Source organism: Ovis aries, chromosome 12, assembly GCF_016772045.2.
Source record: "Ovis aries strain OAR_USU_Benz2616 breed Rambouillet chromosome 12, ARS-UI_Ramb_v3.0, whole genome shotgun sequence".
NCBI classification, from domain to species: Eukaryota; Metazoa; Chordata; class Mammalia; order Artiodactyla; family Bovidae; genus Ovis; species Ovis aries.
The window spans coordinates 37,542,505-37,566,619 of NC_056065.1; the positions used below are offsets into that span (position 1 = coordinate 37,542,505).

General features: G+C 39.4%; 1 protein-coding gene across 3 annotated transcripts in view; it reads left to right on the top strand.

Moving 5' to 3' along the window:
* PRRX1 (paired related homeobox 1) overlaps window positions 1-23,639 on the top strand; it is a 78,346-nt gene extending 54,707 nt beyond the window's left edge. The window contains exons 2-5 of one of the 3 annotated variants that reach the window (XM_027975594.3): window positions 5,732-5,907; window positions 10,603-10,784; window positions 14,551-14,622; window positions 20,329-20,380. In XM_027975594.3, the coding sequence (XP_027831395.1) occupies window positions 5,732-5,907; window positions 10,603-10,784; window positions 14,551-14,605 (413 nt within the window). In that variant the 3' untranslated portion in view covers window positions 14,606-14,622; window positions 20,329-20,380. Of the gene's footprint in view, window positions 1-5,731; window positions 5,908-10,602; window positions 10,785-14,550; window positions 15,180-20,328 lie in introns of those variants that run through there. The other 2 variants (XM_015099201.3, XM_060396081.1) reach the window with 2 other exon arrangements.
* Window positions 23,640-24,115: the final 476 nt, after the last annotated feature.

The window sequence follows — 24,115 nt, forward strand, 5'->3', positions numbered from 1 at the left end:
TCAATTATTCATTATCTTAGATCTGCTTATCTTGTAGGAAATAAAAATGAAGGACTAGCTGCTTCATTTAGGGGCTAGTCAGAAGCACATAGCTCTCTCCCATCGCTAAATCTGATGATGAAGCTATTTGAAAAAAGAAACATGGTAAAAGAATGTTTTTTCCCTCCACAGGTAAAATTATCCAGGGACAAAAAGATAACGTTAACCTAAGTATTTGCTATGTGCTGTTAAAAAGACTAATTGGAATTCAGACATGATTCATCCTCTTAAACTTTAGGTAAATCACCAGGATGGGTCCTGGTGCTCAGATAGTAAAGAATCTGCCTGCAATACAGGAGACCCAGCTTTGATCCCTGGGTTGTGAAGATCCCCTGGAGAAGGGAATGGCAACCCACTCCAGTATTCTTGTCTGGAGAATTCCATGGACAGAAGAACCTGGCAGACTACAGTCCATGGGGGTCACAAAGAGTCAGTCATGACTGAGCAACAAACACACACACAAATCACCAAGGTTCTAATTTTCTGATATTATTTCTGTACCACAATACTCTTTCAAATTTTATTGTCTCTTAATTTATCAAAAGACCTTATGTCTTTTTAATAGAAATACCTGAGTGCATTGAGGTGATAAAACATTTGCATAGAAAGAAATGAATCATACTTTTTAAAAAATATTTGATTATACACTAAAATATGTATAGGAATTTAGATATGAAGGAATCAATATGGATTGGAGGTATCAGCAAATTTTATAAAGTAGAATTAAAGTGTGTCATAGGAAACATATTTTGCACTGTGTCCTAAAAGGAAAGAAAGAGAAATGCTAATCTGAATGTGGAGAGAAGATAGAAGATGAGGGTTTACTACTGTATGCAAGTAACCCTGCACATACTTAACTGGTGAAGCAACGACTTACAGAGGCCTTTGAAATGGAAATCCAAGAACATCTCGATCAAAGTAGCTGTCCTAGATGAGAATTGTTGCTTTTTTTTAAATGGCTTTCCTGGCAGAAATAACATGTAGAACACACGGACCCCCTTCCTGAGACCCTCTTTATATGGGTAGTATGGATAGACCTTTTTTCCCATACAGAGTTTTCCCAGGGTAGTGTTTTTTTATTTATATCTCTGACTTAATTGTCTCACTCCTGCGTGGGGTGTCTATTGTCATTTGCACTTAAAAGTAAGGTGGAAATAGAAGTCCTGGGTTCCACACTACTATATATAGAATGGATAACCTACAAGGACCCACTGCATAGCACAGGAAGTGATACTCATATTTTGTAATAACCTATAAGGGAAAAGAATCTGAAAAATTATGTGTATATTTTTATACATATTGTATATATACTATATATTGCATATATAAGATACTATGTAATATATAAAATATGTCACACATATACAATATTATATGTATAATATTATATAAAATACTACTATATATAAAATAATATATATAGAGAAAATTCAGATATATATATCTGAATCGCTTTGTGGTATGCCTGAAAATAACACAACATTGTAAATCAACTATACATTAAAAAAAAAAGAAGTCCTGGCTTCTAACTCTGGCTCAGTTTCAGCTTGTATTGTGATTTGAGGCAAATCACATCATTCTTCTAGACCTCATTGACCTCGTCTATAAAATGAGAGGGTTGAATCACATAATTTCTCTGGTTTAATGTGGTGCCAATATTTTATGACTCATGAATCAAGTGAAAATTCACCTGTTATTAAGATAAACAGGTGATCTTATTTTTTTTGCTTGTTTTTGTTAGAAAGCATGACAATAACTACATTCTTGAAATTTACACAATCGTAACATAATCTTCTATAAAATCTGTAAACACCTTGGATTTGAAACATAATTTTGATAAATATGTATCCATGTACCCTGGTGGCCCAGTGGTAAAGAATCTGTCTGTCAATGCAGGAGACACAAGTTTGATCCCAGGGTCGGGAAGATCCCCTGGGAAAGGAAATGGTAACCCATTCCAGCATCCTTGCCTGTGAAAACCTATGGACAGAGGAGCCTCGTGGGCTGTAGTCCATGGGGTCATGACAGAGTCGGACGTGACTGAGCGACTCAACAACAACCACCACCCTGCGGTTATTCTGCACTTTGGTGAATCCTGCCCGTTCCAGAATTCCAAGTGCATGAAGTCGCTCAGTCATGTCTGACTCATGGACTATAGCCTGCCAGGTTCCTCTGTCCATGGGATTTTCCAGGCAAGAATACTGGAGTGGGTTACCATTTCCTTCTCCAGGGGATCTTCCCAATCCAGGGATTGAACCCTAGTTTCCCACACTGCAGGCAGGCTCTTTACCATATGAGCCACCAGGGAAGCCCTTTCCAGAATTCCAAAGAATTAGCCATTTCCTGATGTCCAGTTGGCTGTCAGTATCCTTGAACAGCATCCTTCTGAACTGATCTTTTATCGTAGCTGTTTTTACGAGAAAGATAATATTCCAGCAATAATAAAAATATACTAGTTTCTCTCCGCTATGTTCAACCAGAGTTTATATGCTAAGTCTTTGTCACAGGTGTTTCAGATGTCTCCCATTTGTAAATGTGCTCTATTTTGCCCACATTTCCTTTCATGCCGCTGATGAGACTGTACTGGATCCTGTTCTGTGCTCCTGGGGGAAAACAGGGAGCTCGTAGTTTGTGATTAGTGAGCAAAGACAGACAAGCCCAGGGCTGCCGCTTGAGCTGTCTGCTGCTCCCTCACTGTCTCTTCCTATTATATTACACTTGTGCTCTGAAGGATGTTTACCAGAGCCACACTCCTTGGACCCCTGTCATTCGTGTGTCTTTTCTCACCTTCAACATGATCTGGACTGGTGTTTTCATTTGTTAAAAACAACAAGGACATTCACTGGGAAACTTCTGCTGGAATCCTTTCAGGTCATCACAGCTATTTATTCTCTGTCATAAACTATAATTCTCCATTTCCCTTACCCCCACATCAGGGGAGTTGGTGGTTTATGGTGGACAGTCAGTGGAATTTGAGTGAACAGTGGAAGATTTCAAAGAATGACTGAGAGATTCTGTAGCAGGTTGTAGCACTAAGAACAACACATAAAACCTTCTTGTTCTCCATCACAGTTTGGCAGTACAAGAAGAAATGGGCTTCCCAAACAGCACAAAGGATTTAGAATTTGTGGTTATACCTGTGAAAACAGTTCCTCTGAGGAAAGAAAGCAAATCATGGGATTGGGTTAATAAGGAATTTCCTTTATATGATTAAAATGGCCCAGGGTCTGTCTAATTGGTCTCAGTCTGGGATTGGTATGGAAGTTAGAGATTTTTTCAGACTTCTGTTTAACAGGAACATGAAATGCAGGTGTGGTGCTGTCATAAAGGCATGAATGACTGAGAGAGAGAGAAACCTGAAGTTCAAGACACGTAGAACTGTAAACAAAAAGATTTGGAAAGAGAATGGGAGCAACAGGAATGCCTCCATATATTCAGCCATGAAGGAGAATACAAATGCAAGGCAACAACCGAAAGATGTATGATCCTAGGTGTTTGAATTGTAGTGTTGACATTGTTGTAAAGTAATTTTTCTAATAGCTAAATGGTGGTAAAAATCAAGGGTGGTGTTGAAATCTTCCAGGCTTTGATTGTTGTTGCTGTTGTTCAGTCACTCCCAGAAATCCTGATAATCAAATTGGCTTCATTCTCAAGATGCCACTGATCTGACCTTCTTTCTTATTGAGAGTCTCACAGAAGTGCCTTCAAAGCAGGGCTCCTGGTTGAGGCACCACGATGGAAAGAACCAGAGAGGTGGTCGATTCTGAAGACAGCCATAAAGATGAAAGAATGAATGTCAGCCGCTTCTTAGACACTGAATGGGGGAATGGGGCTGAGATCATACGGTTTTTTTCCCTACAGAAACAGTTTCCTCAAGACAGGGAAAGTTTCACATTTTCCCTGGACACAAATTCAGCAAGCATGTACTGTATACGAGTGCTTTACCTCTCAGGAGGGAACGAGCAGTCTCTGTTCTGAGCTCCAAGGGCATCACTGGTGAAGCAGCACTTGTGAAGAAGGTGGTCTCTCATCAGATGTCTTGGAGGCCTCAGGTAGGCACAGAGAGATCTGGGCTGGGAGTTCCTAGATTTAAGCTGCACTTTGAATCCCCACCCAACTCTGGAACATGCCCCCAGTCTATAGTAATAACACTATAGCTCAGGTGTGGATCATTCCTCCTGGGACATCAGGATTCACCCTAGCAGTTTTCTTGGGTGTTTTGTGTGTTCATAGTTACAGAGGGTCAGGAGACTTCTGTTTTTCAGTGGCTCGGTCATGTCTGAGTCTTTGTGACCCTGTGGATTCTAGCCCTCCAGGCTCCTCTGTCCATGGAATTTCCCAGGCAGGAATACTGGAGTGGATTGCCATTTCCTTCTTCAGGAGGTCTTCCCAACCCAGGGATCAAGCCCATGTCTCCTATGTTGGCACGTGGGTTCTTTATCACTGTGCCACCTGGGAAGCCCTCAGGAGAATTTACATGTTGAAGAAAAGTGACTTGAGAGCTACGTCCATTGAATGTGGAACAAGTGGCCACATGCTCTTTCCCTCCATCCTCACTTTCACTCCTTGTATTTTCCTTCGAGATGAGTGGGAAAAGCGATGGGAAGTGTGAGTCTGGTTCATCAGGCAGAGCATGTGACTTGGGCCTGAGCAACTCGAGCTGTAAATCTCTGAGTACTGCAGGGGCTCAGCGGTGCCTTGGGTATGAGGGTAAGGGCTAAGACAATGTTAGCACAGCTGGTACCCTGCTCAGCCCCACAAATCCATCGCTCCTGCTGGACCGAGGGAGGGCGGCAGGACAGGATCACACTACTCTCTCACAGCCCGGGGCCGGCTGGACCAACTGGCCATGGTGCCTCTGGAGGAACTCTGAGAAAATCAAGGAGGAATCTTGATGGCTAAAAACTTGAGGACGTGATTCTCCAAAGGTTCCTAAGACTTCAAAGCCCTAGAACTCAAATTTGGGGTGAAACTGGTTCATGGGTCTTTCAGGACTATTCTTGAGTTCTTAGTGAGTTCGAGGTCAGCATCAGCTGGGGTGGGTAGGTGTCGTAGCACTAGCCCTGATCTAAGCTGATGCCCTTGACGCCTAACTCAGCAACAGCATGGAGCCTTGAACAAACACAGTGAGGGATTATTTGCTTTTTCCAGGAAGATGCATGGGAAAAACTGAAATCCTTCTTATCTGTTTGAATATGGCTTTTCCTTTATAACTGCATTTGTGTTGATGTGGGTTTGTGGAGGTGACATAACCAGGGAATTGTTCAGCTCCTTGGTTATGAAATTGTGAATGAACACAGCATTACCTAAGACAAATGAAGTCCAAAGCAATCTCTTCTCCTTTCCACATCTCTGGAGATATGCAGAGAATATAGAGAGGAGTGAAATATTTCTTTTGCCCTCTTTCACAAAACAGGCTTCAGGGAGCATATGAAAAGATCTCTCTGACAGTTCAGGTCTGGTTGAAGATTTAGAAGCAACAAACAAACATCAAAACTGTGGTGGGCTCTTGGCGTATGAACTCGACAGCACCAAAACCTGTATTTGCCCCTGGAAAGTGGCATTTGGCCCTAGCACTTTGATGAGCATGGGAGCCAAGGAGACAGTTTCACTGTAGATGTACAGTGAAGAGGCATAAACCAGACCTCTGACATGACTTTAGCTCCTTTATCATCAATTTCTTGTATTCCAGATGATCAACTGAACTCAGAGGAAAAGAAGAAGAGAAAGCAGCGGCGGAACAGGACGACCTTCAACAGCAGTCAGCTGCAGGCTTTGGAGCGTGTCTTTGAGCGGACACACTACCCAGATGCGTTTGTGCGAGAAGACCTCGCCCGCCGGGTGAACCTCACTGAGGCCAGAGTGCAGGTAACCAGAGTGCTCCCCCCTCAAAGGCACATCTCTGAAGACTGTGGAAGAACACCACTTGTAGATTTCAGACCAGGGCTGATAGTAAGAAGGATTATACATGGGCAGCGTGAGGACAGAATCAGTTTCTGATTGTGTTTCTTTTGGCAGAAGCATATTTAAAAAAATCAAAGTGAAGGCCTTTCAGTAAGGCAGAATATGCCTTGCTAGTGGTCTCACTCCTCTCACTGTTTCCCACCCTTTCAGATTTATGTTATAAACACTGTCCATCAGAGCATTTGACTCTGCACCTTCCCCACCACCTTGCCCCAGCTTTCAGCTTGAGCACTCAGGTGGTCAAAGAGATGAACTCTCTGACCCCCACCTCAGTTTTCCTCCCCAGACTTTGGGAATGTCCAAATCTTCAAGAAACATATTTATAGTGATGGACATGGATGGCAGTGGGGAATGAACATATTAAAGACCTTGAACTTAGAAATTGCATTAAGAGCACATTTATGTACGTGATTCTGTGTTTCTGTGAAGTGAAGAAGGGTAAGTGTATATAAAACAAGCTGAAGAGAGAATAGTAATTCTTTCAAATATTAATGCCATGACTCATCAACTACAAGCCAGGCGTCTAGAAATAATACAATCTGTGATTAGGAATGATAATAATAACTAATACGAGTTGAGCCCTTATATGCCAACCAGTGTCCTTAGTTACATAACTGATCTGTCTAATCCTCACCCCAATTCGGTGAGGTGGATAATATTATTCATCCGACAGATACGGAAACTGAGACTCAGAGGTTAAAGGATTGTGTATAACGTGACACAGCTAGGAAGGGGCTGAACTAGAATCCGAAGACACATATGCAGATAGAGAGTTCATGTTTTTAAGCATTACAGTAGATTTTAGATAAATACGTAAATACAAGTCCTCTGGCTACATGCTTTTTCAAGCAGTGCTTTGCTATCTCTGCTCAGAGTCCAGATTTGATTATCTTCCATATTGCTAGAGGTAGGCTTGTCTTCCCTAATCAATTATTGTTTGTAAATCTGTGTTCAGTCTGAGATTGAAGAATTTCTTTTTGAAAAATACCTTAAAAAATTTATTTGCTTTCGGTTCTGCTGGGTCTTCGTTGCTGCGCAGGCTTTTCTCTAGTTGCAGAGGGCGGGGCCTGCTCTCCTTAGCAGTGCATGGGTTTTCGTTGCGGTGGCTTTGCTTGTTGGGGAGCATGGGCTCTAGAGTACAGATTCGATAGTTGCGGTGCATGGGCTTAGTTGCTCTGCAGCATGTAGGATCTTCCTAGACCACAGATCAAACCCGTGTCTCCTTCTTTGGCAGGTGGAATCTTCATCCCTGAGTCACCAGGGTAGGCCCTGGGCTTGAAGGATTTCTTTCTGCAAATGATAACTCTCTTGATGGGGGACTTGGGCTAGGGTGTGGGAGGGTGTGGAGGCTAGGAACTGTATGCAGAACCCTATCTTGTGAGAGATATTTGTAGAGTTGAGGGAGAGGGTCTGAGAGGGTGCCTCAGCCTGAAGATAGTGTGCAAGCATTGTCCCTGGGAAATGAGGATTTCACCTAGAAGTCCTCTCCAGGAGAAAAAAAAAAATGTCTTTGACAAAAAGGGTAAGTTGCCTGGGCACTGTGGTACCCCCAAGGATAGGTTAGGAAAAGGCAGATGTGAGGATGCTGTTGTTACTATGTGGGCGTCTCAGGGCTCAGGTGAGAGTGGTCCACAGGCGCAAGCTCAGTTCTGCTCTCCATCCTGCGGTCCACAGCACAACTCTGAGGTCTGCCTTCCCACATCCTCTTCCCCCATGCCGCACACCACGGATCTCCAAACACATTCCCTGTTTCTACTCTTAAATCCTTTCTTCTCGCCTTCAAAACCCATATTTTTTTTATGCCCCAGGCTTGGCCTACAGTGGCATAATAAATAATTTTAGGTCAATAACTCACAATGCCTGAAAGTACCACTTTTGCCATGGCGATTTGAATTTTAAACAAGGGAACCTGAACAGGGCAATGCTGGGAATTAACAAAAAAGGGTGAAAGAGCGATTTTGGATTAGGGAGCTAAATTGGTCCCATCACAATAAGCAAATGACTTTCTTATATTTGAAACTATTTTATCTTCTTCCTTTTCCATTCTACTATGTTCTAAAGTCTTTTAGAATTGTGAACATTTCCCATGTAAGCAGGACAGAATTCTCCCTTTGTGAAGACTTACCCTTTGCCAGTCTGAACCACTGCCTCTGAATCTGGCCTTCTTTATATTTATGACCTTTATCACAATGTGACATGTATTATATTGAGTTGTACGTAGGCCAACTTCCCCAGCTAGACTGTGAATTCTCTTGGATAGAAGCCATATCTTATCATCATGGCAATCTCATTTTTTCCCTGTCTTTTTTTCCTTTCAAATATTTATCAAGCATCTGTTATTCTCTTGGAACTGGTTTGGGTTTGCTGGGGATAAATAATACACTGGCTCTTTCCTCAAAGATGTTCCAGACTGGGAGCCGACAAGACAAATGTGCAGAGCATACTATTATCAGAGCATAAGATGATTCCTACACTAAAGGAATGTTCAAGAACTAGTGATAGATCAGAGGAAGGAATGATTAAATCTGCCTGGGGAAAAAGAGAATACGTCAACATTGAGTAGTCATTCTATGCCAAATCTCACCATAACCTGTGAGTTGGTATTATCATCTTTATTTGATTGTGAGACAAAGGATCAGAGACATATATAACTATCCAAGGACAAATCTCTAAGTCATGGAGCCAGGATTTTTCATTAACTCTGTTAGATTTTAAAATCACATTCCTTCCACACTAACATTTCACAAAGAAGGTGATGTTCAAGTTAAATCTTAAAAAAAAAAAATGTGTCTTTGACACCTGGATAAAAGGGGAGAATACTGCTGACAGAGAGAACATTCAGTGCGAATACATATAGGTGGGAAAATAGCCAAATACATTTGGGAGTCTTAACTCCAGAGTAAGATCTGAAATGATGAAGCACCAGTGCATGAGGGCCAAGTGATACAGAACGTGGCTGAATCAATGGACAATGAGCTAATTCTTGAACAGTCTTTGTTCTAGAATAAAGATAAGATATTATCTTTGATATGTTTGATAAAACATTTTGATTTTATTCTATGGGTGACAGAGAGTCAGTGGATGATAGAAAGCTAAAGAGAAGCACTAATATAATTATATTTGCATTTAAAATGATAACTCTAATAGGAATGTGAAGGACACCTTAGAAAGAAAAGAGCTGAAGCCAGAAAAGATTCTTCCTCTGCTGATTTGCGCCCTGGCCTTCCATGGGGCACCAATCATATGGTATTCTATGTGAATGTTGCCAGCTAGCACTGTGAAATTTCCTACTCTACACTATAGGATTTCTTTCTCCCACACCTTGTCATGCCTTTCCAGAACTGTACCTAAAATTCTTGTACTGCTGTCTTTCAAATTTACATGTCTATCTTCTTTTAGTAGATTGTGAGCTGCTTATGAGCAGAGAGTAAGTCTCATCTCTCCATCCCAGTATTTAGGCCAGGAACTAGAATGCAGTCTCCACAAAGACTGTGAATGAGTAAATGAAGGAATAAAATTCCCCAGCAGTACAGAAGAGTTGTAAGATCATAAGTCAGATGTTCTTGAGCTCAAAAACTCAGCCATTTATTACTTCTGTGAACTTCAACAGAGTCCATCTCATTGAGATGGTTTTCTCAATTCTGAAATAGAAATAATAACACCTAATTGTGGAATTGTCATAACTATGAAAAATGCAGGTAACATGTTTGTATAAATTCCTAGTCCTAGTAGCACTTAATAAATGGTAGAGTTTTTATTAGCTGTCATCAATGGTATCAGCGCTGCCCATTTCCTTGGAAGCCTGAAATTAAATATACTCCTGAACCAGATTCCAGCTTTCAGTATCTGAATTTCTGTTTCACAAGTTTCTTTCTAGAACTTCAGGAGACATGCCAGAAGTGTTGGAACATTAATAATCAGTGACTGACAGGAGTCAATGTATGAATCCACAACTCTTTCATCCCTCCAGGGGGAGGTGTGTGCCCTGTGTTATCCTTAGGGTCCCTCAAGGATTAAGCTCCCACAGACAGAGCTGGTTCAGTAGCACACCAGTTAGCGGCTGCTTTTCTTCTGTTACTTCCTCCCTCTTCTGTGGTTGTTCCTTTGGCCTCCCAGATAAACTATTTGCTTCTGAAATCCTTAACGCAGGGTCTACTTCTGGGAAGATGGGAGAGTTTCTTTAAATATCCAGTATCATAAAAGCAGATGATGTTTCTGCCCTTTGAAGAACTTTGAAGAAACTTTAAAAATGTCATTATACCTGTGGCAGAAGTCTGGGTGAGATTTTTCTTTTATAATTCCGAGAGGAATTATAATCCACAATCTGCTGTCAAATGAGTTCGTCACAGATCCCATATCTGGTGGCTTGATCACTGGAAGCACCTCTTAGTCTTTGTTCTTAATAGCCCTGGAACATGGCCCACTGGGGAAGGATTATGGCATGCTTTCTGTTGTTCTAGGAAGAATTCCACGCTTAGCCTATATCTTCCTTGGGAAGGTATTGTACGGTAAAAATCAAGCAGGAGTTTATTCATGGAACCTCTCCTTTGTTTTTCCTCTCCCTCCTCATGCCCTTCTCTCCTTCTGACAATCTTCCAGGTGTGGTTTCAGAACCGAAGAGCCAAATTCCGCAGGAATGAGAGAGCCATGCTGGCCAATAAAAATGCTTCCCTCCTCAAATCCTACTCAGGAGACGTGACTGCTGTGGAGCAGCCCATTGTACCTCGTCCTGCTCCAAGACCCACTGATTATCTCTCCTGGGGGACGGCCTCTCCGTACAGGTGAATGACTGGCCCACTCTCCCTTGCTCCACCTCCACACATTTCTCAGCGGTTGGTCACATTCAAAGCTGCTTGTGCAGCTGGCTGACATTTCTTACTGGGTTAACCTCTTCAGAGACATTCAACTTGCTGACATCCCCAGATTTTCACAGGAGATCACTAGTTGCCCCAGGAGCAGGGTCTGGGGCAGAAGAGAGAGGGGCAGGCCAACAGCAGTCTCCTCTTGGACTCAGGAACTCTTGCAAAGGTTTCAAAGATGGGGAAGAATCTAAAAGAAAAAATCGTTAAGCTATGCCCAGAGTCCCTCTTGCAATCATTCTGGAACAAAACTTTATTCCATTTCCAAACTGGACAGACCGGTTCGATTATGCTCAAGTAGGAATTTAACACGTAAGGCTCTAAGTGTAGGACCAAAGGCAAACTTGACAATAAAACTGATGTGGAATGAAAAGAAGTAAGGAAGGAGGGGAAAAGAAGGAGAGGGACAGAGAGAGAAAGGAGAAAACCCAAGATCATTCAGATCACTCTAATGGCCATAGTTCTTTATTAAGAGGTGGGAATGTCTTGTGATCCAAGATGCTTTCCTGTCCCATTGCTAGTTCTTGTCAACTTATTTGTAAGTTCTTTGGGGGTTAGTTTGTGTGGGTTTAAAAAATATATATATGAAAGCAGTGTATAATTTTCACTAAAATTTTTATATTTAAAAGGTGAAAAATACGAAGGAAGCAAATAACATAATATTATTTCAATTGCTTGGAAAAGCTTTTAACTTTCATCGATTATGCTGTTCAGAAAAAAAACAGGCGAATGCCAGAGGGAAGCTGAAACACTTGTGCGTAATGCATCGTCATCAGTCTGAAGTGCCCATTTGAACCTAAGCCTGTGTACTCTTAGAAACCAGGTCAAGGCTCTATTTTCTCTGGTTAATTGCAGCAGAGGAAGAAGTATTTACAAACCACCTACTATGCTTCTGTTTATCTTTCTATTGTTAAGGTTAATTAAGAGTTTAAAGAGAGGTTTTAAACTAAGCGTAAGAGATTATCTCCCAGTTGATGCTGAGTTCCTGATGTTAAATGCAACATTAGTGAAATGCAGATAGTTTCAAATTTGATCTCTCTAGTTAAAGCAAAAACCTTACCTAAATATTCTTTCTGTTTGAAATCAGTTCCTTGAAAGAAATGCCATAAATGCATTTGGAAATTTCTTTTAAATTCCCCATTATGAAATTAGCCTGAATTGCTTTGGTCTATGCTTAGGAAATTGGAAATTACTATTGCTCTTAGACATAGTATGCTTTGCTGATTTCAAAAGATTAGTCCTATTTGTGTGTCCTTTTTAAAATTTGGACTCCTCTCCCAAAGGATTTACTGAAAAATATATTTTGCAGACCATTATAAAATCACATATTCTTTAATTTTTTAAGTAAGTGAAAGATTGCTTTGGTGGGTTTTTTTGTTTTTTTTTTTTTTTTGTTGTTTTTTTTTTTGATAAATATTGGTAGCTCATAGACTCATTAAATGGTTTGGGAAATGGATGTGGATCAGAGCTTGAAGTCTCTGGTTTGAATTTGGTCACAACCAGGAAGTTTAGCTCCTTTTTATTTATTCCTGGATCCTAGTAAGGAACTTTTTTTACCAGCTGTAATAACCCAGATGGCTGTCATGTGGTCCTTACCAGCGAGAGACAGAGCGCAGTATCCTGCATAGTGGGGATGAAAACCTTAATATTGGACTAGATTACTTGGACCTCAGCAGAAGTTCAAATCCCATGCCTGCATTATACATACTTTGTATATGGGCATCTAACTGAAATTATTAGCATGCAATTTATGTATGCTTTTTGGGGAAGTGTTATATTTTAATTTGAAAGATTGTGTAGAAATACTAGATACACTTTAAAAAAAACACTCATAATTCCACCATCTTGAGATAAGTATTGTTTATTTTTGCAATTAGAGTTCAGTATTTTATATAGTATAGACATAGTGTAAATACTATTTTGTATTTTGCTCCTTTCACTTAAAATCATATAACCTAGTTACTTCTTATTCAATTCATGGTATACTTTTATATCTTTTCTCTCTTAGACACAGAGTTTGTTAAAAATAATTAAAAATCTCACAGAATCTGACTGTTCATATTCTGTATGAAGAATTAATTAATCTCCAGATTTAAGTAGAAAAATGATGGTTTAAACAGTAATTTAATCAACAATTATGTTTTTGACCCAGTGTTGACTGAAGTGTTTATATTTTGATTAATTTCAAAAAGTGGCAAAAAATTATCTTGTTCCTTAAAGATATTTCTGCTGTGTTTAGAGCCAAAATACTCATTATGATCTCACATTTGAAGCTTGGTAGGAAATATAAGTGTTTTTAAGGAAATATAAAAGAAAACCAAGTGATGAAAAGCAAAGGAAATGATAGATCTTTTGTGTTATGGAAAATTAACTCGATATTTCTGTTGGTACTATTATGTCAAATTAGTTATCTCACATGTGACATTCATTAAAAAGCATTTCTCTTGGTTAATCCTTGGATGCTTCTGTGTGGCAGCTTTGTCCTTGATCTGGTTCCAAAGAAGAGACTGAACACTTGCCTGAATTTAAGCCTTTGGCACGCAGAGTTAGAGCCAGGGCTCATGAATCCTGTTTCTGTCTAATGTTTGAGGCCATATAACCCTACTTTCATTCACATTAAATCTTACTCTACTGAAAATAGTAAAAAGAGTAAGACTGGAAAGCTACATAATCATGCCTGTTTGATTCAGGATTTGTCTCAGATGTGGGAAGCATGCCTGCCACTGAGGTCCATGTTCTGGAGTGTGTGGGCATTCCCTGACATGAATGAGACATGCAACCCAGGGACTGTGAGGAGACATTTTTGCCAGAGAGGACAGTTTGCTGACTTCCACAGCTTTCCCCTGGAAGAAGCGAGGAGGAAACCAAGTCTCAAAGCAGATAGCTTGCATACGGTCAGAATTATAACATGGGAAACAGCCAACACTTTTTTTTTTTCTGGGTGTCTTATATCCAGAGTGGTGGTTGTATAATTAATCATCCAAACTGGGACGCTTGTGAGAGTAAAAAGGGGGTGCTATTAATAATGACACAAGGACAACAGGCCTAAACTGGGATTGTCCCTGGCAAACTGAGACATATGGTTCACTCTATTTATAGCATGTCCTGACCTCCTTCATTACCTCGAGGATATTAGAGGTGATGATGTCAGGCAGGCAACTGAGTCGCCCAGAGTAGCAAAGTAGTCCCTAACTGGACACTACTGTCTTGGCAGGTGTCTTCTTTATCTACTCAAAGCCAGTTGAAAGAAGCTTGTCTTCAGCGCGCATACCCACTGCTTTGCTCAGAACTGTTTCCTTAGGCAAATGAAAGCACACACAAGCACCAGAGTTATTAGGACTCCTTGACTTGGACAGTTTTGCCTCTTGGGCAGCAGTGATTTACCAAGTCCTGGACTTTTGACTGTTGTTTGGGATGAAGTAGTCAAGAAACCTTTCCTCAGGGACATCCTTTCCTGTGAAAGATAAAGAATGGTCTGGCTCTGCAGTACTGGTCTGGAGTGCCATTTCCAGAGGGAGGGCTGGGCTTCAAAGGGAACTAATGACAAGTGAAAGAGAGGCCAGTGATCCTTATCCACGATTTCCCTCCCCCAACCTTCTCCTCCCCTCATTTGATCGTGGTCACAGTGCTGCCTGACATCTGCTGAACGCATTTGGCTCATTTCTCCCTTTCACACTTTCAAAAATAGATCCTCCTCCCTCCCAAGATGTTGTTTACACGAGGGGCTTCATAACGGATTCTAACGGAAGACACTGAAAAGGTAACTTGTCAGAGGGGGAAGAGGGTGGCTCTGGGGGTAGGGTGTAAGTGGGAATTAAGTATGTTCAAGAAAGTGGGGCTTACAGTCCTAGAAATGAAAGCAGTGAGGTCTTCCAGTGGGAAATACTATTGGAAACCAGAGCTGCAAGAAAAATACGTCCATAGAGTTCAGGGTAGGCTGATAGCCTAGAGAAGGACTCTTCAAGGAATACTGGGCTTATGAATCACCTGGGATCATGTTACAGTGCAGACTCAGATTCAGTAAGTCTAGGGCAAGACCTGGGAATTGTATGCCTAACATGCTCCCATGTGATGCCCAGGCTGTGGACACTTGGTACACGCTTTGAATAGTGAGGCTTTAGGGGATATAGGACAGAGGTCAGAAGAACTATGTTCTTGTCCTGGCTCTTGTTGCTCTTCAGACCAGTTGAGTCATGAATCTCTTATGTGCCTTGTATCTCTAAGATTGAGCTAGTAAGAATTTCCCTATTACGTATCACACAGGGGCGTTTGGAACCTATAGTTAAGCAACGTGCATTTCAAAAAGAAAAACAAAAATCACTGAGATGGCAGAAAGATGCAAGACTTCATATATAAAACATTTTTAGAGGAAAAATGTTTACAATGGCAGATGGATCACTGAACATGCAGTGCAAACTGAAGTCTTAGTAATGAAATATGGTCCAAATGTGTCTACTTAAAGAGCTAAATGCACATTTAAAGAGATCAACTTCTGAGTTTTAAAAAGAGAAGTTGGAAATGGTTACTTAAATTACAAAAGATCACTTCCCAAAGGATTTATCGGGTCTCTCTTTAAAAGTTTAAATTCCCCTAGGAAAACTCATATTGAATTTTATTAGATGGAAGCACGTAAACCTCTGTTGTTCTTGTACTGACAACAGAACAAACCCAAGAGATGATCTCCAACGTTTACACATCACAGACAGACTCACAAAAACCTCAAGCTCTATAGCCTTTGGAAAAATCTGAGATTCCCTAGGATCTCAGAAAGACACACAGACTTCTTGGGCTGACAGATCTGTCTTTGGGGTGAATTTTTTCATAGTTTGTTATCATTTGTCCGGAAGGATCAAATAGAAAACAGAGTTGAAAACTGAGTCAGGTATTATCCACCCCCACGCTCAGCTCTCCTTAATTGTTTTGTGATTGGTGGGATTGCATTCTGGGTCACTAGAAAGCAGAAGGGGAGATGTTCATAAGTTTCCTGGCTTCCATACCATGCATAGTATCTTCCATACTTCCTTTGGTGTTTGACAGCCATTTTAACATATTATTCTTTAGGACAACCTCTCAAGGTAGGTTGAAATTATCAAAAATGATTTGTCCCCCTGTGAAAACAGAACTCTAACCCTGCTGGTGGTTAGCATTCTGCTGTCTATGGCTGAGCTCCATCTGTTAGGAATCTCCAAATAAGGAGATGGAAAAATTTCAAGCTTACTCAAATGTGTCAGCTCTGTGCAAGTTCCAGAGCAGATTTGCTGAATCAACAGATGGGATGCAAGTATTTCTTTTTCATCTCTGATTCCTCAATGCCTTTTATTCATCAGTGTGATTTCTTGGTCATGGACACAAAGAACTTTACATTCTTAAAAACCAAATAGAAATGTTGCTTTGGCCAAATGTTATAAAGCCCAGTCTTAGTACTTATCTCATGTCTCCATCTTGTTAGAGGAATAGGCAGAAAGCAAGATCTCTAGGTGTCAGTAAGCAAGCTCTTTGTGTTATCATGTGCTTAATAAATTAATTAGTTTTAACCTCATCTTTTTAGCCCAGGAAGCTTAATCCTGTTTAGGAAGGCCATGATCTTAATGGCTCCCAAAATTTGGTTGAAAACAGCTTATTAACCTTACCGGTTTCTGTCTTGTGAGAAAACATTTCAAAGTTCTCTTTATTTTCCTAACACAGAGCTTCAAAAGTTTTGATGACATGGAAAACAGGTGGTCATGAACAATCTTTCAGATTGGCAGCCACTCAAGGCTTTCTTGCATCTGTTGTTACTTTTGGAAGTGGGTCCTCTCCATCGTATTTCTAAGGCCTTTTAAAAGAATGACTAAGCTGTTTTTAGATTAATTTTATCTTTTCTGACAGTAACATGTCTTGATTGGCACTGGTATGTCAAAGGACTGGTCTCTACTTGCCTAAATGGCACTTTTAATTTAGATTGAGAGACTAGACTCATGTCAAACTACTGGAGGGAAAACAGACTCATTTTCTTTAATATATGCACAAAATATCGCTGAGGTCTCTGCCTATACAGTTGTGTATTCTAAGCATTTATTTAGAGGCCGTGAATTCAGACAGTCTTACTTCTTATGGCTATGCAATGCTGAAATGTTAGACCAATTTTTGAAAGTTTATTTATAACTGTTCTAAACATTTATCAAGTGAAAATCTTATCACTTATCAAGCATCTAGGATATTGCAAAACTCATTCATTAATAGCAACTGCTTTTTTAATTCAGATAACCTTCTAACTTGAGAGCTACCTATAAGGCATTAACATGGTCTCAAAACACAGTGGTGTCTTTATAAAAGAACCACAGTACGATTAGACAAGAGTGATATTCTCAACTCTGCAAACAAAGCCTGTTGTTTAAGGAAAGGTGTCTCAGTGAAAATCTAGTTTCCCAGGTAAAATACAACTCTGATTTCACTAATTTTGGTTTGAGATGGGAAGTGGATCAACATTCATCTCATCTGGAATATTAACATTTGGCCTGCATTAGAGAGAGAGTCTCAATATTTCCAAGAAATGTGTTACCATACTAAGTCTTCAGACTAGAAAACCAGATGACACTAGTAAATTATGAAGTTTACAGCAAAATTGTTGTATAATAGACAAAATTGAAATCACAAGTACAACAGACATTTCTAGAAAACAGTAACAGCATCTTCAGCAAACTAATCCCCCACAATTCTAATTCCCTTTGTCAACTAAGGAAAATAGACCACACTCTTGATTATCAAAAGAAAGAGAGAATCTCTATTAAATGAGACTTTCCTTGTTTAGAATCTCAAAGGATGTCTCAGGAAACTGAGTCAAATTCTTAAAAGCACAGTATTCCATCTTTGCCATATTTCTAATTTGCCATCAGAGAACCTTTTCTCTTTTTGCTGTTTCATGAAATTTTAGCTTCCTGTTTTCAGAAGCCATTCAATTTTATTCTCAGTATGTAACAAAAAAACAGATAACTCAAAATCCCAACATATCGCCTATACATTTAAACTGGTACCATGTATCATCTTTAGGACTTAATTCTCTCACAGAAATCTGGCTAAGAAAGGCTGATTTGGTTGATTTCATAATATACAACTTAGGTTCATTTCCCAAATCCAGGTCTCTTTTCTTAGATACTTAGATTTTTTTGTGTCTTTGAAATCTTAGATTTCAGTATATCCTAGAAATTTCTCAAGTATGTGATTTATGGATTTGCATTTCTTTCTGATAGGGTCTTGAATGGAAGCATGTAATTCATATTGAACTTAAATGATAATACGTAAATGGATTTTGAAAATAAGTGAAACTTGGTATATTGTAACAGAAAAAAAAAGTGTCCCATTTTAACAGGTTGTTCTGATTATTTTTTTTTCTTCACTCCTAATTAAAACCTACTGAATTGAGACTGTTTTTCAGCTGTTGTCTTTTGGTAGATTGTGGTTGAAGTAATAGTCTCTTCAGTAAATCTAACCTGCACCAATATTTATTCATTTTTTGGTTACTGTTAATAGCTATTTGTGGTGGATTAAGAATATGCTAAGAATATGCAGTCATCAGCCCCTGCTTGTGATATGTCCCTTCTGGTTTTTCTCATCCTAGTAAGATACCAAGATTAATGGGAAGGACTGGTTCCTTAAAATAAAAGTCTGTTGGTAAAATACTTTTAGAAATCTTTACTCACAGCAGGGTGACGGAGATCACTGATACTGAGCAGTTATCAGTTTAATCATACAGTACCTAGATATTTCTCAGTTACTTATCTATTCACTAAATACTTTCTTGAATGCTAAATATGTGCTAGATATGGTGTTAGCTCTACCTGGAGGCACAGTGGTGAACAAGGCAGATGTGGTGTCTCATCTATGGAGCTTATAGTTGAGGAATTAAAATAAGTGCTAAAAGGAAAAGTACAGGGTGCTATAGATGAACCTAACTTTGTCTAGACAGTTAAGATCAGGAACCCAGAAAGGAGTAAGGATTTTCCTTTTCAAAAAAATGAAAGAGTACAGTGTTATTTTGGAACCCTTCCGAGTCTTCCTCTTGCACTAGGACACCCATATAAACACTCACACACATACCAGTGTTATAAGGGTCTTAAATTAAGGATGTATATTTCTAGTAGGACATAATTATAATTTTTAACCCAGTTTTCCTGGGTTAATTGCTAGTAACTGAGCTGAAACAGGCTATTGTGAGTCTTGAACTATAATTCTTGACTCGAAGTCTTGACTACATGGTGTCCCAAATAAGTATTAATGATATAATCTTCCTATTTGTAGAGTAGCTTTAGTTTTTTTCTCTTTCTGGTCCAACACTTGATCCCCAGAACCACAAACTCCTGTGTGGCTGACAAAATTGCACAGGAATGCAGGCACCAGAAGAGCACCTGTCATTCCATTTATAAGTCTATCTCATCCCAACCCTCAGTTGAAAGGTATTTTGCTAATCTTAGAAACAACTAGAAATATGCTCATTTAATTAAAATGAGTTGTCCCTTTATGGCTATTTAGTATCAAGTAATAGATACCTTGCATCCTAGTCTAAGAAATCTTTACTTTTCCTTTTAAAGAAATTCTTGGATGTAATTAACAGAAAGCCACCAATTACAAATTTCTGCCCAGTGGTATTCCTAGGTCTTAATTACAGTCTCTGACTTTGGGTTTTTCTCTGCAGTAAGAACAGTCAGAAACAATTACCTCTGAGGTCAGGAATACTGAAACTGGATCATTTGCTAGTTTATATAGGGTATTTAAACATTTCCAAAATAATGGACATGGCATGCAGCTTAAGCTGCTCAAGTACTTTTGAGTATATAAAATCAAGGCCAATAGGGATGGAAACTTCTTGATTCGGCAATACTTGGTACCATCAACCAGTGGATCAAGAAAGCCAGAGAAGTCATCTTAGGTTGTTTAACTGGTTCTTCAAGGAAACTACTTAATATGGTATTCAGTGATTATCTAAAATGTGTTAAAATGTTTTAGAATTCAAGTCAGCTACCTAGAGTGAGGAAGGCAAAATGCGCAAAATGCCCTTTAGTTTCTTTTCCCAAATGCCTGCTTCTCTTCCTCCTTGCTCCCAGAAACTAGTGATGTAGGCAGGACAAGATTAAATACTGTTTTAATCGGTCAGCTGATGAAACACCTGTTATCCACCATGAGCAGCTTTCTTCTCTCACCCCAGAAATAAATCATTACTCACTGTATCCAACACAGAAAATACTTCCCCCCTCACCTTGTTCCACTCTCCACTGCTTTCCCCTGCCCTTCAAAACACTTGCCACTAAGGACCTTCAACACACTAAGGGCCTTAGACTAATGAAAACCTGGGGCTGTAAGGGACCTCAGAGGTCATGTAGTCCAATCCGCCTGCCCCCATCCTGAGAGTTGCACCCATCTGGGGCACAGACTTGCGACTTCATGAAACTAATGCCTGTTATTCTCCCTGCTCTCTCCTTTGTCCCTACAGCGCCATGGCTACTTATTCTGCCACATGTGCCAACAATAACCCTGCACAGGGCATCAACATGGCCAACAGCATTGCCAACCTGAGACTGAAGGCCAAGGAATATAGTTTACAGAGGAACCAGGTGCCAACAGTCAACTGAGGAAAAAAAATAATTAAACAGGCCTAAGAAGAAATCAAAAACCATAAGACACCTATCCTGCTCTGTCATTTCTACATCTGCTGGAAAAATAAATAAATAAAAACAAACAAAAAAACCAGAACTAAACTATTGGGACCATGGCAGAGAAAAGCAGGAGAGGAGCAAAATGAAAATTAGTTAACAAATGTTCCTCCTCCCTCTGGGATACCACCACCACTTGTTTCTGTGTGTGTTAATTTTGTTTTTCCTTCTCTTCATATGCTTTGCTTAATATACTCTGAGCTTCTTCAGTTAAGTTCAGCCCACCCACCCCCATGATTGTATAGGTTTTAAAAGAATCGACAGCAGCCAAAGAAACCATATATGTATATATATATTCAGAATACTTGCCTATAGTCTCCTCAGTGAACCTCAGTGCCTTACCCCATCCTTCTTCTCAGCTCTCTGATCAGAAGCTCTAGGAACTTCTGAAAAGCCAAAGTCTTTCTGAAGAATTGGTGCCAGACATAGTTCCCTTGCTCATTGTCTCCATCTGTGTTGGTCATGGTAAGGTTATTCCATCAGCTGCTATGGGGGGAAAACAAAGCAATTGTATGCAACATCTGGTCACTGCCCTGTCTAATCCAATGTGATTGGCTATGTCTGGCTAATTCTACTCTCTAAGCTCTAGATTTAAGCTCTAAGCAATAGAGGATAATATCACCTCACTACTACCCCTCACCCCTATCCAAGCAAACAGCCATCTTAAGTTAAAGACATTTGTTGTTTCTTGAGTAATTTGCTAACATAGGCTTATTTGATAGAAGACTTATTTTTCACTTGAGAGAGGAAGAGACATTTCTCTAGGAAAACAAACACTAAGTTGTGAAAGGCATGGCCTACATCTCTTTGGTGCCTTAAGGGTAGTCAGATGCACACTTATATATATACTGTATATATTTATATATTATATATATATATATATAAAATATTCTTACAAGCTTGAGTTTGCAGTTTCTCAAACACTACCAAGAGCAAATTCCACACCATTGCCAATGTCCTTATTTCTACCGTGGTTAAGACTTTTTATTAGGGATCTTGTTTCCTTTCTTTCTCTACACAAAATTTTTACTATGGCCACAGAGCAATTGATAAAGCAGCTGTTTGAGAACAGCTGTAACTTTCACGTTAGTGTTTTAAATACATTAGAAACAATCAAGGCTCTGAAAATGTCCTTGAGTTTGGCACCTGAACTCTGGTGAAATGCTGATACATACTAAACAAGCATGAGAATTAGACTTAGCAGAGGAAAAGCCATTTAGTTATCTGTCCTTTTCCTACTCAACAGGAATAGGAAAGATACGTGATTCAGTGAAATACTTAAAGGTTTATCTAAATTCTAAGAATTTGAAAGGCAATTGTTGGCTATTTGTATCTTCTAATCTATTGAAATAAAGTTTAGTATCTAGGGCTGGGAGCCAGGACTGACTGATCTTTTGTTTCTTTCTCTTTGTTTCCACCCATGCTTTCGTAACTTGTCAGGTAGACATGACCAAACCACACTATCATGCCGTGCCTTGGTTTACCTTTTTTTGGTAAAATGGGTTTAACAATACCTACCTACCTCACAGGGGTGTTGTGAGGCTCTAATCATTTGCTCCTTTATTCTTTCCTGTACTCTCTGTATGTCCAGCACTTTGTAGCCATGGGAGGGAAGGGACTATGAAAGTAAACTATGTTAATAGAAGGCTATGGTACCCAGAAGCCTTGTTTTCTAGCAAGGAGATGCTACCTTGCTGTAAATACTTATAACCTTGCATTTGGAAATGAGAAATAGGCTTATATTTGCAGACCTCTCAAAAACCATATCATTTGACCAAAAAATAACTTGAGACACACAGAACAGACATCTCTTTGACTTATATTTTCATCTTGACCAACTTGGATTTATAATAATTTTTAAAATTAGTCAAAAAGTTTTAGATTGATTTTGGCCAAATATGCCAACTGTGAGTAACAGGCAAGGATTTGGGATTTAGGGTGCACTTTCAGTACACATTTGTGATTTTCCCTGGCATATCAGATTGAATTAATGGTGGTATTTTCAGTCAAATAGTCATCAACCTGAAAATGTATTTCCGGTGTTGATTCTAAACTTCCTTTAAAGAAGGAAGCCCATCTTATATGCATTTGCTTTCATCAACTGATTTCCTCTTCTTTTCACATACTATTAAGTCATTTCTTACCGAATGGTTTATGTAGGCTGGCCGAATGACACACATTACTGCTTCCTAAAGTATTCTTCAACTGATTCTCTTGTCCCACTAGCTGCTGAGGATTATCAAGGTTTTATCCTAATAGATCAAAACATTTTTTGTGAAAAGAGTGCAGTCCAAGAAACTAGTGAACCCTTGGAGTTTGGGGAGAACAAACTAATAGAAGATTTGGGGTGTATAGTGCAGGGAATCGACATCATAGGTGAAAAGATTTTGCTAAAAATGGGGGGAATCTTAGAAGAGGGAGTAAAGAGATAGAGGATCATATAAAACAAGGTCATTTGAAACTTTCATCCTGACATTCATTTTGAGTGGTAAAGAGAAAAGCCTGAACCCCCATAACCCTAGTGCTGGATGAAATTAGGCAGTGCCTGGGCAAGTGCTTGCTGTCCAGGAATATAGAGTAATCAATGCTGTCAGCCATAGGAGCTTTTATTGCTAGTGAATCAATACCACAAACATTAACTATGTAAGGATCTGATGGAGAAATGTACACAGGGTACCAGCACTCAATTTTTTTCATTCATTATTGATTTAAAAAAAATAGAAGTTTCATATGTGATTTGAAAGGACAGCATTCTGGCTCCTAAACCAGGTGTGAGAGGGCCTCAGGGCCACAAAGTTCAAAGGCATAGCCCTGTTCTTCATCATCTATACCCAGATAACAGATGAATACATGCCAACTGTCTGTGTTCCCAGTCCCTCCCCAAACAAGACACTGATTTGTAGAGTACTTGGCAGGTTAAATCAAGCTGGAAGAGGTGACTGGATAAAAAAGGGAATGACCTTTAGGGTATAAAGATCTCATAAGAAATGTAATATGTAAATTATATCTTGCTTTATGATGTAAAATATACATTGTTTGCGCTAGAATAGAAGTGATTCCTTTTCAATAAAAAGAAAGAAGGATACAACTATGTCTGCTGAGTCTGATGGTTCTTTTCCCTTTGAAATTTAAAAACAGATCTGCTAAGATCTAAGACTGCATTCAGAAAAAAAGTGAAGGTAAGAGGAATTTCTGAATAAGATAACTTCTTAGAGTATAGTAATATTTTCTACATATTTTGTTTGTTTCTCACAAAGACAACAGTAGGAGAAGGTGGGGGCACTTTTCAGTAGAATGAGTAAGTGCAGAATGAACCTTTAAGGAGAGTTTGGCTATTTTTCACCCACCTCTTTAGTATCCACAATAATGTATATCATTAGACAAAACAGATTAATAACAGCCTTTTCTTTTAGAAAGAAGAAGTAACAAAGTAAAATTTCTTAAGCACCTATTGTTACAGTATTGAGTGTGTAGTAAGTGGGGGAGGGGTGGTAGAAAAATGAAATAGGGAAATGAGGTTTTTTTCATACAAATTAAAGTAAATCTGATTTAAATGGCAAATATATC